The sequence below is a fragment of the Oreochromis niloticus genome, linkage group LG14 (assembly GCF_001858045.2).
Source record: "Oreochromis niloticus isolate F11D_XX linkage group LG14, O_niloticus_UMD_NMBU, whole genome shotgun sequence".
Classification (NCBI taxonomy): Eukaryota; Metazoa; Chordata; class Actinopteri; order Cichliformes; family Cichlidae; genus Oreochromis; species Oreochromis niloticus.
The window spans coordinates 29,336,550-29,352,988 of NC_031979.2; the positions used below are offsets into that span (position 1 = coordinate 29,336,550).

Below are 16,439 nucleotides of genomic sequence, written 5' to 3' on the forward strand. Positions count from 1 at the left end.
CAGCCAAGCAAGTCAGAATAAGATTTATTAAATTTTTATACCACGAGACATTTAGTGTGGTCTTGCTTTGGGATACAGGGTCAAAGGTGCCAGCAGTAAGTGGAAGAGGACTCATTCAGTTTATTGAGGCCCATGTATCCACGCTAACACAAAACAAGACTTTGATGGTTATTAATAGTGTTTCCAAAACACATTTAGCCACACACTCCTACAGCAGTTCATAATTCTGGAGCTGGCTCTGTGTTGCAGAGCCTCTCAATGACAAATGCCAGGAGCAGCTATGCAGAAAAAAAATCACCACCACCCTGGAAGTGAAAGTGGAGAGTTCAAATGTTCAAGGATGTGATTAGGGCTTTTGTCCTCTTCACCGAAACGGTTGTGACACTTGGCTGATGCCACGTTCCACACTGAAACTTCAACCACAAAGCCAGTCTCACCAGGAGTCATTATATACAGTAAATCAACTCGCCCCGGGTCATGGTGACTTGGTTTACAAAGCAGTGGGGTGCCATTTTTTTTCTTTTCCCAGCAAGGACACAACAAGAACAGGTTCCTGCAGTACTGACAGAGAGAGATGTGTGCATTTTTCATTTGTGCATCATCAAAGTTATAGCCTCTGCTCTGAAACACTACTCTAATGAGGTGATGGTTTATAGTCTGGAGTCTTTGTATTTCTAAAGGTTTTTATCCTCCAGTTAGCTTCAGGTAAGAAAAGCTGGATAGCTGTCATGGCTAGGTGATCCATAGACCAAGCAGGAGATGAAGACGGTGGAACAAGACACTTATTCAGTTGCTCCACCACTCTGAGCGGCATTACAGCTGTGCTGGACTACTGCTGCGCGTGATGGATGTGTGCTTGAGTGTCGTACTCTGGCTGTCCATCTTCATATGTCTTGCACTGCGAGACAGCTCATGCATTTTTATCACCAGACCTGACCTCATCTTTAAAACACTGGTGAGATACTCAGCTCAGGTACAACTGTCACACAAAGTCTTGACAATGAAAAACAAGAGAGTATGTTTCTGGCTTAAAATGTTGAAAACTAAAAGCACATACATCCCCCAAACTTGTAATTGTGCATGATTTCTTCTTACTTTATCCTCCTGCAATCACTTTATGTTTGCCAGTATAGATTTGTATGGTCTGTAAGTTTACGGTGCATTTGTGTATCTGTGTTTGTTTGTGTAGGGGGGCTTTATCCTATGAGCATGGATTATACAGTTCCATGTACTTCCATGAGTCATTCAACCTTGACATCCCTTCCTCCTATCTGAAGGTTGCCGCGAGACAGCCAAACAGAGGGCAGGGTGAGGGCAACGGGACACAGAGTAAATAGATGCTTTCCCCAAACAACATTTCAGCACAGCTTGCAACATGAAAACACAGATAAGACAAACACTCAGTCCCTTCCATGTTTACATCACCACAGGCTTCCGTTATACTCAGTCCTTATGTCATGTTGTTTTGCCGTGCTCTTACGACAGTTGCATTTTTCCTGATAGGACTGCTCATCAACTCCACAGTGTAAATGAGTAACACATCCTACACATCCTGATTTGGGTTGTAACCGATGGGGGAGTATTTAACACCGATCATTAAATCATCTGGGATTATACAACAGCACCTTTATTTACTGCTGGCCCCCTTACAACTTTTAATCTGCTGTTTGCGAAACAAAGACGATGACAGAACAGACTGAGGCTTATATCTGCGCTCTGGGGCCCAGGCGGTAAGCACAGGTGTGTATTCTATAAGTACAGGTGTGTGAGACAGGTGAAGGCCCTTACCACTTGTTTTACCTGCTTTAGTCATCTCTATTCATCATATCACTCCTCCCCCACCCCAACCTGAACACACTCCCACTATATGCTGCTATCACAGGTGTAGAACGAACTCGTCATTGTTTGAATTCCACCCTCATTGACACTGCCACTGATGGGATACCTGAGCAATGACAGTATGTGTGTACGTGAGATACAGGGGAAGAGCAAGGCCGCGGGAAGATCTGAAAATATATATTGTAGGAGGAAAGACACTTGGTCCTGTTGTAATCTCTCAGTTATTTTTTCTTTTTCTCTGTGCAATTCCACTCTGTAAATGTCAGGGGTATGCTTGACTGGGGCTTAATAAAGCGGAGGTAAAACAGGGAAAAGTGGCATTACCTTCCCTCCATTTTGCTGGTCTTAGAGGAAAACCAGCCATGTGCATTGTCTGATGCTGACATTTTCTCTCCCACATCTGCACTATGAAAATGCAAAGACACTACCTATTGTGTTTCAAGAATTTAAAACAGCTGTGAATCCTCTTATATCTGCGTGATCACACGGCATTTTTTTTGTGATTTAAACGACTTATGGAGAGCTCAAACTTTACTCTATCACATCTTGAATGTGCGAAGTGATCGCTGTTGAAACACGATCCACTGAGCAGCCAGACTTGGCTGTTAAAACATCATAGGAGATGACATGACAACGTTACCGGCCAAGTAACACTTATCGCTTAAATGGCACAAAAGGACCAGGAAGCTGATTTTTACTGCACAAGTGCTCACCACATCCCATTTCCTCGTTCCCTATTCGGTCTCTTTGTATTATGATCACCAGCTTCAGTCTTGTTGTCTTAACTCATTTTTGATGTTAATCAGAGAATAAACAGTAGCGCTTCATAGCGAAGAGCAAGGCGACTTCCTTGACAGTGATGAGACTATGGGAGACAGTAGAGAGGGGACTTTCCTGTACATTTCAGATGAAGGTTCATCATTACAGCAACCCCATTCCAGCAAATGAACCGCAATTACAATAACACTGCCTAAACACTGCCAGCTCGAGCAGAACAATCACATTTGGGGCACGAATCGCAACGGCTCTTTCACAATGACCTCAGCCTGCCTCATCATTCACCTAGACTATTTTAATCTGGGCTTACTTTCCATTATAGGCCAGCACTATAAACCTCTCTCATTTAATCATAACCATCAACAGAGTTGTTAGTTTGCAGTGTTCTTTGGTAATAAAGCATCAGCCTTGCAATTTATCTTTAAAAGATTGTATTGTTAAACCACTCTTCTCTCAGTTTTTAGATTTGATTGCACCCATTCTGTCCCCTCCTCTTTTCCATAACACACACACACACACACACACACACACACACACACACACACGCACGTGCTCTCCTGGTTTGAGTTTCTCTTGACTCAGCGTTAGTGAAGCCCCAACCCTGCCGGTGAATCAAAAACTACACACTATCCACAGAAACGACCCCATCCCCAAGCGGCCATCTAAACAGCCTCCTTGACATATTTAAGTTGGTCCTTATTTCAGCACCTCTTGTTGTATCACCCAGGATGAATGTGATGTCACCAGCTCCTACATCAGACACAGGCATGCAGGAGATCTCAAAATAGCAAAGGGTCAGGAGTGCATGTCCACTATGCAAAGCATGTTCTAAACCAGCTTCAAAAGCAGCACAGCACAGTTTGTAAGATAACAAAAACAGCTGCGGACATGTGTATTCCAGAAAGTATATCCTACTGCAGTGGGCCTGTTTCATACAAAAAAACCCACACTGTGGTAAAACTGTTTTCAGATGCACAACTTGTCTCGGGTCACTAAATGTCTTCCAACTCTGGCCAACAACAGCCAACACACATCCACTTTCTCCACCTATTCCCTCCCAGTATCAGTCCTCTCCTGCACACTAGCAGTATTAATCACAGCACACTAAACAGTGACTGACGCCATTCACAAGTCTTGGCTTTGTTGGCTATGCAGCCCAGTGAATGCAACTCCAGGCCTTTTTGTCTGCCCAAGTGGACTCTTAGTCGAAGCTCCTCCCTCTCCAAGGACCCTAAGATTACCTCTTAAAAGGCTGGGTGATGGGTGAGTTCTGCTGGGATGGAATAGGAGAGGAAGAAAGAGGGGGGAGGAGGGTGACAGGCAAATGATTGGGAAGATCCACTGCTCCCTGGGAGATGTGCTCCCTCTCTCTGTCCAGCTAGCAATGCCATCAGCTACTGCTTAGCAACCAGTGGCTGAACAGAGTAAAACACACCAAAAAAGGCCAAAGGGAAAAAAAAAAAATTCAATTCCCAGAAGAAAGGAGACTTGATTTGCAAACTACTAAACGCGGACACTGAACTAAGACGCTTCAGAACCAAAACTTGCAGCTGTGAGGAACAAAAGTGTAGGTTGACAGGCCAAAGAAAAGAAAAAATGGGACCTTACAGACTCTTGCATTCAGGGGCAACAAAAAAACTGGTTCACATATGGATGAGCTGAGCAAACAATGCAATACAAACATATGTGTGAATCATCACTCACGTATGATAATATAATGTCCCTGCACGAGACTCGTCAGAAGTATTCTTTTCTCATTCTTTCATTATGAGCCTCTGATTGTCTGTGCAGACAGTGTGCAAGACGACTGAAAAAAGGTGTGTCCTTTTCAAAAGAAGCACTAAAATGAAAGCAGACCACGGAATTTGAAGGTAATACATCTTAATACCGATTATCGTTTTGCCAGTCACAGGTTGGACCCATTCCAATCACGATTTCCGTCACCTAAGCTGTCCTATTTTGATGATTGCTGTGAGTCATTACATTAACTCTCTAGCTGAAGCTGTTTTAATTCCTATATTAAACTAGTTCGCTTGTAGGACAGAGAATCCTGAGAAGCATGTAATATAAAGATGCTGACTGGGCACTCAGTGGCAGACTGGATCAAGAGGGCAGGAGCTTTTGGCTGCAGAAATGAATCAATCTTGTCTGTAATCCACATCATCATTAAACATTAATCAAACAAATGGAAATAATAAACTGTGGCGCTGTTCCAGATTTGGTTTAGGTCAGCTTACACCACAACGCACAACCACAGCTCTGAAATCCTAAAGCATAGAAACCACGCCATGTAGTGCAGAGCGCAGACGCTGAGTATTGTACAATCACAGCACATATAAGAAGCAGGCCAATGACCCTCAAATCTACAGAGCAGAACTAGGCTACTGTCTGATTTATACAGTACTACTTCCACTTATACCACATCGAATCTCATATGTTTGATACGTTCTTTATTTTCCTTTTCCAAAAGGGTCTCTCTCACCTCTGCAAAGGAAATACCTGTAGCCGCTGTGGCAGAACCTGGAAATCATTTATATTCAGCTTTCTCTAATACCTGTGTCACAGTCAGAAATGTTTCAAAACACATTTAAAGTGTTCTGTCATGGTATGAGCTATGGTTCTATATTATATTGAACAGCTTTTCCTCATCTGTTGCATATAAAAAGAAAATAAACCTCATCTTTGCTCCGATTTTAGTCTCTTGGGAGGAGCTTTTTGTTGGTTTCAAGCATTTCGACTTCAATGGATGAAAAAAAGAAAAGAAAATGAAAAATAAGCACGGAGGAGATGTGAATTCAATTAAATCAAAACTCCACACGCTCCTCATGTTATCACCCAAAAGCCAATACTGATGGCAAATTATTATTATTATTATTAATAATACAGAAATTGCAAAATAAATGAGAAACAAAACTGGCTTTAAACTCTGTATGGGTGCTGCACGGCAGGGACTTGCGGAGTCAGGGCAGAACAGAACATTATAATATATTTAAGGAGTTTTACACAACAACGTGTTTAGTAACTTACCATCAACTTGAAAATACAGTAGTCCACTGACAAGGATGAACGCTAGCGGACCCATACTAGCATATTAACCATCCACGGCGGGCGCGTAAATCCTCGATTTCACTACAGAAAAAAATATGTCCAAAATGACAATCAAGTCAATCCGTGTTTCTAGGAGTTATGAATGGGCCCTATTTACTGACAAAAGCCAGTTTTAAGGTCCAGAAACAGAGAGGATCCATTTAAAGTAGAAGTTTACCCGGAGCAGAGCGGGATGTAAATACACAGCGAACCTTGAATCCAAACTCTCGGTCTTTGGATATTATCCCTGCTTGCCCCGTGAGTTCATCTGCAATATCTGCTGTTTGACAAGATGACCTACTGTACACGCTGTAACGAACAGAGTCTGTAAGAAAGGTAATTTAAGTCCACACTGGAAAACACAGCATAGTGTCTATACTTCTCCGCTCGTTATCGGGTCCTTGAGACGCGTCTCTGGCACCTTTCAAATCTTCAGCGACGTCTCCATAGTTGGAGAAACGACTCGGCAGCAAACCAAACTTCAGCTATCATGCATTTCCAGAAAGTTGTGTCATTACAGCGAGAAGCAGCTCCCGAAAGACCCATGTGCTCAGCGCTGTAAATGTACAGTCATTCTACAGTTCAACATCCTCCTCTCTTTCTGCCTTTGGGTTTCAACAGCGCGGCCGCTAGGAGCGCACGGTCTCTGCGCACAGCCCGCAGCTCACCACACTGAAGCTCGACGCACTCGCACAAAACAAGGATCGGTTCGCGAAATCAGCAGCGAGACGCGGAGAGAGCAGCCTAGTGGTTTGAGTTTGGACGTCAGCCCGAATCTCTCTTAAGTTGTGATAATCAAGATAAGCATTTCAAGCAGAGAGAGAGAAAGCGGGAGAATAATAAAGCCATAAAACCACTTTACACATATTTGAATGTTTACACATTAGGAGTTTAACTTTTTATATGTTTACAGCCTAAAGTGCAGTCATTGTTCACCACACAGGGCTGGATGTTGAAGAACAATGTTATCTGAAGACATCAAGGTAGTTTAAGCATCTTATTTACTGGCACATTTCCTAGTGGGGCCAACAACTACATCCGCACAGGCAACAGCGGTAAAAGGGTGGAAAAACGAAAACAGGATAACATAAGAATCGCGTTATTTTATGAATGGAATTCATTATTTCATAATATGATAAAGCTGCTAATCAATATATTCCATATTTGAACGCAGGCAAATGACACTTGCTGGGAAATTATAAGCTGAATTGCATGAGGATATTAATCCATTGAGATACTGAAGCAGAATTGTAAATATGATCTTTGTCAGAAATCAATGACTGATTGACCGAGCCCCTGCCCCAAGATGCGGAGAGGAGCAGCTCTGCATACCAACAAATAAATACACAAATGTCTTTTTAAGGGCGAGATATGCAGACGCACACGCGGAATGCAGAGAACAAAATTATTACAATCCAATTTTAATCATGGCCAAATCATGATTGGAAACAACAAGGAGGACCAGAGATGTGCTTATGGTCAGAGATAGAGGGGAGGTTCGTGTATGTGGTCTGAACTACCGCGCAGCAGCCTTCTGCATGTTTTCGTACAGGGTTTATTACGGGGGAGCTATGAACTGTGAGCTCCCCCTACTGGTGTCAGCTATGGCTACCTTCTTGTTACCATGCTCTTTTTTTTAATACCGCCCTATGAAGCCGTATACAGCTATGGTACAGCATATGGAGACCCAACAGGAGTGTGACGGATATAAGAAAACCTGGAGATTGCGTGCATTGCTGTGTTATATCAAGTAGATGAAGTCACATGATTTGATAAATGCCACACCTAAGGGGCTATTTCAGCACCGCAATGTACAATAAACCTCAAATCTTCTGTTAGGAAATAACAAGCCGAATGCACTGTTTTACATCAAAAAGTTATGATTACGCTGACAAACTGTTTTCCAAAATTTGTACCAAACTATTATCATTTCATTTCCCCAGTCAGTATATTGTGTAATTCAAACGACTTTCAGAAAGCAAAGCAATAAATAAGCATGCTTGCAAATAAAAGAATACAGCTCTGGGCACACCAGTGTAAAAAGATGGAAAGCACAATCTAACAAGTTGGTGCTTTGTTTCTCCTCTGAATGGATGCAACATTAGCAGAAGTGTGGGCTGAAAGGCTTGGATTTCTCATTTTGTGATTTACATCAAAGTCAGCCATACAACAAAGCCCAACATATGTGCCCCCAAGATGTCTTTGAAAGCCCTGCTCTCCCACTAAAAACAATATACAGGCTAAGGCACATGATCGAATGGCTGTGGCAGAAGGAAACACTTCCACCGCCTTTAATGATAGCTTTGACTGCTCACAGCCCCTTTTTTCTTCTGTTTGTTTGTTGAGCTACATGTCGCAGCTTGCCCTGTAAAGGCCTTACGGGGAACTGCGACATGCTGTAAGTTTGCTAGCTGGCTCTCCTTGCATGGAGCGTTGTCAGCTGGCCAGACGCAGTGATTTGTCTTCATATTTTAATATGTTTGTGAGCTGCATGCAAATGCTGTCTTCTCAGTGTCTCTCCAGTGTCCTAGATTCTAGCAGATGAGTGCAGCCACAAACAGACACACAAAGAGGCAAACAGAAATTTATTGTGTCATCAGTGTTGCTGAGGGTTGAAGGCAAATAAAAGAGAGGAGAGAGAGAAAAAAGGGAACTGGAGAAAGGTCATTTACGAAAAAGAAAAGCCCACTTCAAACATAAACAATGGAGGGTATGGCTTCATTGATGGAAAAGTAAGTAGAGTGTAATTCTCCCCCAAGCCCAGCCTTTTATTCCCCACTCTCAATCACTTTATCTGTAGCAGAAGCAGTGATATTTTGTGGCTTTCTAAATATCAGCTCAAAGTGGATTTATTTTAATTAAACTGGAGGCTGTGTTTACTCAGGACGAGGCATGTTACATAAAAATGAGTTTGGGGGGCATAAGCAACGGACTGATAACTCACGGACACCAGGATACAAGCTTATGCTTCATTCCACTGCTGGAAATACATTACAAATCTTTCATTAGGGTGACATTTATAATATTACTGACAAACAAGGTTTGCTTGGGTTGATTAGTTCTTTCATTTCAAAAACTGAAAGCTTGCAGATGAGGTGTAACCACAAACAAATGAGGCTGACGTCACTGAGGGGAAAGCAAATGAAGAGCAGCGGTATGGAACGAGTGCATTAAAAACGCAGGACTCTAATATATTAAAAGCAAGTGCGCCTTATTTTCTACAAAGAGACTAAACATATATGAATTTACAACCAGATGCTGAAATGAATCATTTGTTTTGACCCAAACTAATTGCTGTCATGTTTTTGTGTGCAATTATGTGTTTTTAATTAAATCAAAACTAATAATCAATCAGATAATTACCCATTAATGTCCCCAGACCATCTGCTCATTGACGGTTCCATGGGTGGAGCCATTCATTGGGACGGTTGACCTACATTCATCCATCCTCGTCCACTTCTCAAAATGACATGACATTAATTGGTCAAGTCCACTTGCTTTTATGGCAAATTTAAGTACTCAAAATATTAGTTTGCAAATCAATACAACAAAGAGAAGCATCAAAGATGACTGACATGATCACCCTAAATATGACATGCTGCACCCTTTAATTATTGCAGTTTTTTTCTTGTCCATGACGAGGCTCAGCTTATACTAAAGTGCTGCAAACACAAAGTGCTACAGTGTGGTTGTTTTCTGCAGATAAAAGCATGGCTGAGAATCAATAGGGGGTCCCCAAGTGGACCGAGTGATATCTACGAGACGATCAGGAGTGTGTACAACAGCATCTGCGGACTCTGGGGGTTTGTAGACTACACGTTCCAGCAGCGGTATTTGCAGCATTTTAATTGCATGTAACTGTGGTGCAATCCAAATGCAAACTATGAATCACATGCAGACAGTGACAAAGTGTGTAGTTTCAGCAGAAGTGCTTCTCCTGCGTGTCCGAGGGAGAAAAAGAAAAGTGTTTTTAATTGTGCGCCAGGTCAGAGGTTCAGGTAGCAACATCACTCATGATCAGATCAGAGTGGTATTTGGGGAGCTCTTAGCTGGATATCTTTCATGGCTGAGTATCCCCTTACTGGGTTTGGGTCTCTGCGTAGGGATGATTAGGAGCTGGAGGTGGGAGGAGGTGGTGTGCAGAGGATGGTGGGGTGGGGGCTTGATGTGTGGAGGGGTGATTAATGTAGATGTCAGTAGCGGCCCTTCCTCCTATGCTCCCTACCCAGCATCCGTAATGACACCTGGGGAAGGCAGAATGGGCCTACCTGCAGCCCAGGCTCCCTCAGCAGGGCATGATTCTTCCCCATGATCCTCCTCTGTCAGCACTCCTGTCACCCAGCTCGGATCAGGCCCTTATTAATGGGCCTCTATGTCAAACATAGATATTAAGCTGTGCTCTGCTTCGCACTAGCCTTGGCAATAACGCCCACACGGGCACACAAACACACACACACACATTCCTATACAATCCAGTGACAGACATAAACACACACAGCAGAGTGTGGCACAGGCAGAACTTGCAAACACATCACCACATGTGCATTAACATTCGCTGAAATATTACTTCCTTCTTCAGTTTTACTGATTCTGTTTCAGTGTGACAAAGAGTCCATAGATCTAATAGATATCACTGTTTCCCTCCTCTCCTTCTACTCTTTAATACACACAGCCCAATATTACATTAAGCTGAAAAAGTGACAAACCTTTCACTATGATGTATCGTCCAACAATGCAAATCACTCTGCTCGGCAGTGAATAAGACCCATGCAGTTATAAAAAGGTCACACTGAATGGCTACTGAGTACAGATTCTGTAAAATCTCTATCTAGAAATGAGGCCAGCTAAAAGCAAATACCCCTCAAATATTGGCTAAGACTAAACTAGGGCTGCTTTTGTTATCTAGACTTGCTTCTTTAATAAGGTACATGACCCAGGGAGACATTTATAGGTATCAAAATTTTGGGTTTATTCGGGACAATAAAACGTTTAATGGAAGTCAGCATGACACCAGTTAAAACCAGTACTCTCTGATACTCCCTGAGAGAAGCTTAAGTAAGGGGCCAGACAGATGGAGAGAGTATGGAGGATATGACACTTGAGCTCAGTGTAGAGAGTCTTCCATCAGCAGGACATAAACCTTGCATGTAATGCATCGTCTGTTCTTCCTCTGTGTTCACTGAAAGGTACAGGAAGCGAGATAGGGGAACCCTATCAAATGTTGGAAAATTGAAGTTGAAGATTAACTGTACAGGCGTTTTTCCTTTTAACATCTACTTCAGCTCCAGAGTTTGCTGACTTTCTTATTTTCATGTGAATAAAACAGTCATCAGTTTGTGATTTTGGTTGCAAGTTTTAATGTGGTACTTAGAAGGGATTCAACAGTCCATGTCATACATAAACTTTTACTAAATTCTATTTAAAAAAAAAAAAATACTGGTATATCTATGTTATTACATTTAAAATTCATGTCAAGTTCTGTGGCCAAAATATATATTTAAAAGATTAAGTTATTTGTTTTTTAATCGGAACAATAGTATTTACATCATATTACAAATTCTGGATGTGAGTGGATTCAAACAAACAAAACCCAAAGGAGGACACATCAACGGAGAGTCTGAGGAAGCTCTCCCTCAAATGCTGAGCATCACACTCAATTTTGTGCATTCTGGTTGAATTTAATGCAACTACTTCTACATTTACAGCATCTACTGATGCTGTAAATGTCTTTATTCATGTATTATGATCTCAGCTAAGTAAACACACATATTCATTCTGTCCTCTTATGCCTGTATTATTTGGGAAATTAAACTCTTTAAGAGTAAATGTGTTAATTCTTTTCAGGTATTTTACTATCCCCCCTAGATTACGAGCTGAGATGTATTTCACTACATTGTTGCAAATTAAACTACCTAGACATATAAAGTGGATAAAATGTATTTATCCTTAAAAATGAAAAGCATTCAATTAAGCTTTAGGAATTGAGATATATATGATGCAAACACTGGTTATTAGCCTACTGTGAATGGAACCCATTGCCAATAGGCCAATAACCAAATATCAAACACCCAAAAAATTATTTGGTGTTTTTGAAATCCAATATAATGGCCAATATTGTTGGGTTTTGTTTTTTAGATGCATTAAACATAAACAGATTTCCCTAAATTTGGTATGTGTAGTTATTTATGAGCTTTACTCTAACAACAAGTTGTAGATTACTGATTTACATTAAACTCTACTCAGATCAGCTGGTTATTGAGCTTAAGGTATTCCAAACATCTATCGCCAAAAGCGAAGTTGCAAAGTGCCCTCTGGTGGAGAAACTATGGAATGTCAGCCCTCACAGCTGAAGGGTGTTTCTCCTATATCTCATTCACTTTTTAAATTTTCATTTATCAGTATATGAATATACCAATACCTAATATTGGTATATATTGTTCAAGTTCTAACTAATTGTCAAAAAGGGAGCCATTTAGGGATGCCAAAGTCACATTTGAGCAATAGCACCGACTGCCTTAGGACTCTGGAGCCTTTTTAAAATAATATCTACACACCCATACTTCACACATGTGTGGTAAAAACTACAGATACCTATGATACCAAGAAACTATTGCTTTCAGTTGCCTTTTTATTTATGGCCAAGAAGAACTATCATATGTCATATCATATGATGCAAACGAGGATTTGTGAACATTTCTTAGGAAAATATCATGGGCTACTTAATTGAGGTTTCTGATGCCACCAGGGTTAAAATGACCAAAACAGAGTACAGAGTCACATAGTTCATCCAATACCTACTGGCTGAAAGGTTGCCTATGTGCCACAATGTGCATGAGGACAAACTGAAAACAGACAAGTTTGAGAAGCTTCCTGTGTCACACCAGCAAGAGTTGAACAGACTCAGCACACTGCTGGAGGCAGAAAAAGAAAAAAACGTAACGAACAACGAGCAGAAAGACAAGGCCAGTTTAGAGACTGAGAATCAATCCAGTGCCTGCCAGGAAGAGGTAAAAACCCTGAGAGCTGCTCAGGGAGAAGGACAGTAAAGTACTAGAACTCAACAAGGAGATGGAGAGCCTCTCTGCAGGGCTAACTGAAAACCTTCAAAAATAGCATGCCAAAATGTAACGCTCTGGAGAAGAGCCTGAGAAAGGAGGTGACAGAGAGGAAAAACCGTAGGAGGAGAAGACGACTTTGGAGAAGTAAAATAGGAAAAAACTGTTGGATGAGAAGAAAGCGCTTAACAAGGTAAAGAAAAAAGAAAAGTAGGTAATCAAAAACACTGGAGAAATAAAAGAAATAAAAACGAAATAACTGAAGGACAGAAATAAAGAGCTGACAAAGAAGAATAAGGAATTTGTCAAGGATAGATCAAGAATATGCGATCAAGTGCAGAAAGCACTGGCAGAGGAGCAGAAAGAAAGAGAGAAAAAGAAAAATGAACCTTATGATGTAAATCAAACAAAGGCAAGTTGCAAAGAAAGAATTAAATAGCACAGAGGACTGAAAGACATGGAGGAGACAAAAACAGAAGTGAAAGAAATCTGTGCTGTGAAGTGGATTATTTGTACAGATTTCGTTTAGGACTAACATTATGTTGTAAAATGTTTTGTCTTGGGGGTTTTTTCGCTGTTTTTTTTTAACTGTTCAATAGTCATCCATCCACATCACACTTGCAGGTGTCAGATCATTAAAGTAGTTTTAATATCAGACAAAGATAACACAAGAAAATACAAAATATAGTTTTTAAGTGATGATTTTTATTAAGGGAAAAAAAGTTATCAAAACCTACCTGGGCCTGTGTGAACAAGTAATTGCCCCCTAAACCTAATAACTGGTTGTGCCATCGCTGGCAGCAAGAACTGCAATCAAGCATTTGTGATAAGTCTTTCACAGCACTGTGAAGGAATTTTGACCCACTATTCTTTGTATAATTGCCAGTTTAGGGTCATTCCAAAGCATCGCTATTGGATTAATTACAGATTTTAACTAGGCCACTCTAAAACCTTCATTTTGTTTTTGCTCATTTTTATTTATTTACTTTTTAGCCATTTAGAGGTAGACTTGTTGGTGTGTTTCGGATCATTGTACTTCTGCATAAAGAAAGCGTGCTTGAGCTTCAGGGCATGACCTGACGCAGAATTCGTCAATTACAGCAAGTATCCAGGTCCTGAAGCAGTCCCAGATCATCACACTACCACTACCATATTTGACTGCTGGTATGTTCTTTTTATAAATGCTGTGTTAGTTTTATGGCAGATGTAACAGGATTTCAGTCCAGAGAATATTTTCCATAAGGTTATGGGGATCATTAAGATATGTTTATGCAAATATGAGGTGAACCTTTGTGTTATTTTTGGTCAGCACTTGTTTTCTCTTTTGAACTCTCCCATGGATGTCTTTCTTGACCAGGCTGTTTCTTATTACATCATGAAACCTGACCTTAACTAAGGCGTGAAGCCTGCAGTTCTTTAGATATTGTTCTGGGTTCTTTTGTGAATTCCTGGATGTGTCATTGATGTCCTCTTGAAGTAATTTTGGTAGGCTGGCAACTCCTGGGAAGGTCTACTACAGTTTCTCCATTTGTGGATAATGGGTCTCACTATGGTTCACTGGAGTCTCAAAGGCTTTGTAACCATTTCCAGACTAATAGTGACTTTGTTTCTCACCTGTTCCCTTATGGTGGCATGACGTGTTGCTTTTGGAGATTTTAGCCTACTTCACTTTTGCAGACAGGTTATAGTTACAATTAGGTCAATAAATATTTGGACAGAGACAACTTTTTTTTTCGAATTTTTGTTTTGTACATTACCACAATGAATTTTACATGAAACAACTCAGATGCAGCTGAAGTGCAGACCTTCAGCTTTAATTCACTTGGTTGAACAAAAAGATTGCATAAAAGTGTGAGGAAATAAAGCATCCGCTTCCTTTTAGGGGCTCAAAAGTAATTAGACAAATTAAATAATTGAAAAAAAATGTTCCTTTCTAATACTGAGTTGAAAACCCTTGCTGGCAAAGACAGACTGAAGTCATGAACTCATGGAGGTCAACAGTTTTCTCTTTTTTAATGCTCATCAATAAACACTAGTGTCCCAGTGCCACTGGCAGCCATATACGCCAAAGCCATCATACTGCCTCTGCCGTGTTTTACAGATGATGTGGTAAGCTGTGCATCATGAGCCGTTTCACACCTTCTACATACTTTATATATATATATTTTCTTTTATACAGTCTTCTCTTTATGGTAGATTTGGATTTTGATACGCCTATCTTGTGGAGAGTGTCATTCACATGGTTAGCTGTTGTGAAGGGGTTTCAGCATAGAAATGATTCTGGCATCATCCATCACCATTGTCTTCCATGGACATCTAGCTTTTTTTGCGTTGCTGAGTTCACCAGTGCTTTCTTTCTTTCTCAGGAAGTACCACACTGTAGTTTTTGCCACTCCTCCTATTGTAGCAATTTCTCAATCCCTTGAAACAGCATTTGAGTCAGTTGTCCAATTACTTTTGGTTCCTTTAAAAAGAGGGTGCCACATGTTAAGGAGGTGAAACTCTTAAGCCCTTCAACCAATTTGAATGTGGATGCCCTCAAATGAAAGCTTAAATTCTGCACATTATGTCCATTGTCCATTATATAATAGCAACTGGAATATGTTTCATTAAACAGGTAAAAAAAACCTTTCAGTCTCCAAATATATATGGACCTAACTGTAAGTGCTTTCTTGACTAAACAGGTTCAGGAGTAATCAGACCTGGGCGTAGCAAGTGAAATTGAACTCAGCTTTCCAAGAAATGTAATTAACCACAGTGATTTAATGAGGGTTTCAATAACTTTTTCATACAGGGTCAGGTATGTTTGTATACCTCATTTCCTCTTAACTAAAATCATCACTTAAAATGCATTTTGTATCTGCTCAGGTTATTTTTTCTAATATTAAAATCTGATTGATGATCACATAGGCACATCATAAGTGTGACAATTATGCCAAAAACTAAATCAGAAAGGGGGTAAGTACTTTTTCACGGCACTGCATGTGAAGTGTGAAAAACATAAAACTTAATTTCAGATTTTTATTTCTTTATCAAAAATTCATGACTAAATATGCAGCAATCAAAGATAAAGTCTGAGGAAAACATCCTTAGATATTTTTTAGATGGGGTCTAATAGTTTATCCATTTCATCGAGGCTCTGGGGTGTTGTTTGATCAGATTTTAACTGTCAGTGGTCTAGCATTTTGAGCAAAAATGCTCAGAGCTAATCACATTTAAATTCAAATGTTGTTGAACTGTGGCGTACAAAAATATGTGACACCACATGCCGAGCCCTGTCCACACCAAACAAGTTAAACAAAGACTAGCAAAATACAATTATCTTTCAAGTGAAATGAAAAGCAAAACATTATCAATTCAGCTTTAATGACTGAACAAAAATACAAATTAATGAGTAACAGAAACTTTTATATTTAGTCCTGAACACGAAGTAATGCGTGCATTTTTACCTCTGAAAAACACATTTCAAAAGATAACCCTAACCCTATCAACAAACCCACACATGCCAAAAAAAAGTCTTAAATGACACTATAAATTCCTTTTCGGAGCAAACTTTCCAGCACAATCTGCCTCCCTCCTTCACTTTTTCTATTCTATGTCATCTTCTCCTTTCCTCCCACTCTTATTAGATATTCCAGCCCCACTTCTTTAACCACATTCCTGCCATTTATGGAATTTCCC

General features: G+C 40.4%; 1 protein-coding gene across 10 annotated transcripts in view; it reads right to left on the reverse strand.

Moving 5' to 3' along the window:
• robo2 (roundabout, axon guidance receptor, homolog 2 (Drosophila)) overlaps nt 1-16,439 on the reverse strand; it is a 258,926-nt gene that overhangs the window by 147,735 nt on the left and 94,752 nt on the right. The window contains exons 1-2 of one of the 10 annotated variants that reach the window (XM_013264541.3): nt 5,882-6,401; nt 5,644-5,745 (exon numbers count right to left, since the gene is read on the reverse strand). The exons of 8 other annotated variants lie outside the window; for them this stretch is intronic. In XM_013264541.3, coding sequence (XP_013119995.1) covers nt 5,644-5,698 — 55 coding nt within the window. In that variant the 5' untranslated portion in view covers nt 5,699-5,745; nt 5,882-6,401. Of the gene's footprint in view, nt 1-5,643; nt 6,402-16,439 lie in introns of those variants that run through there. One more of the 10 variants, XM_005460690.4, reaches the window with a different exon arrangement.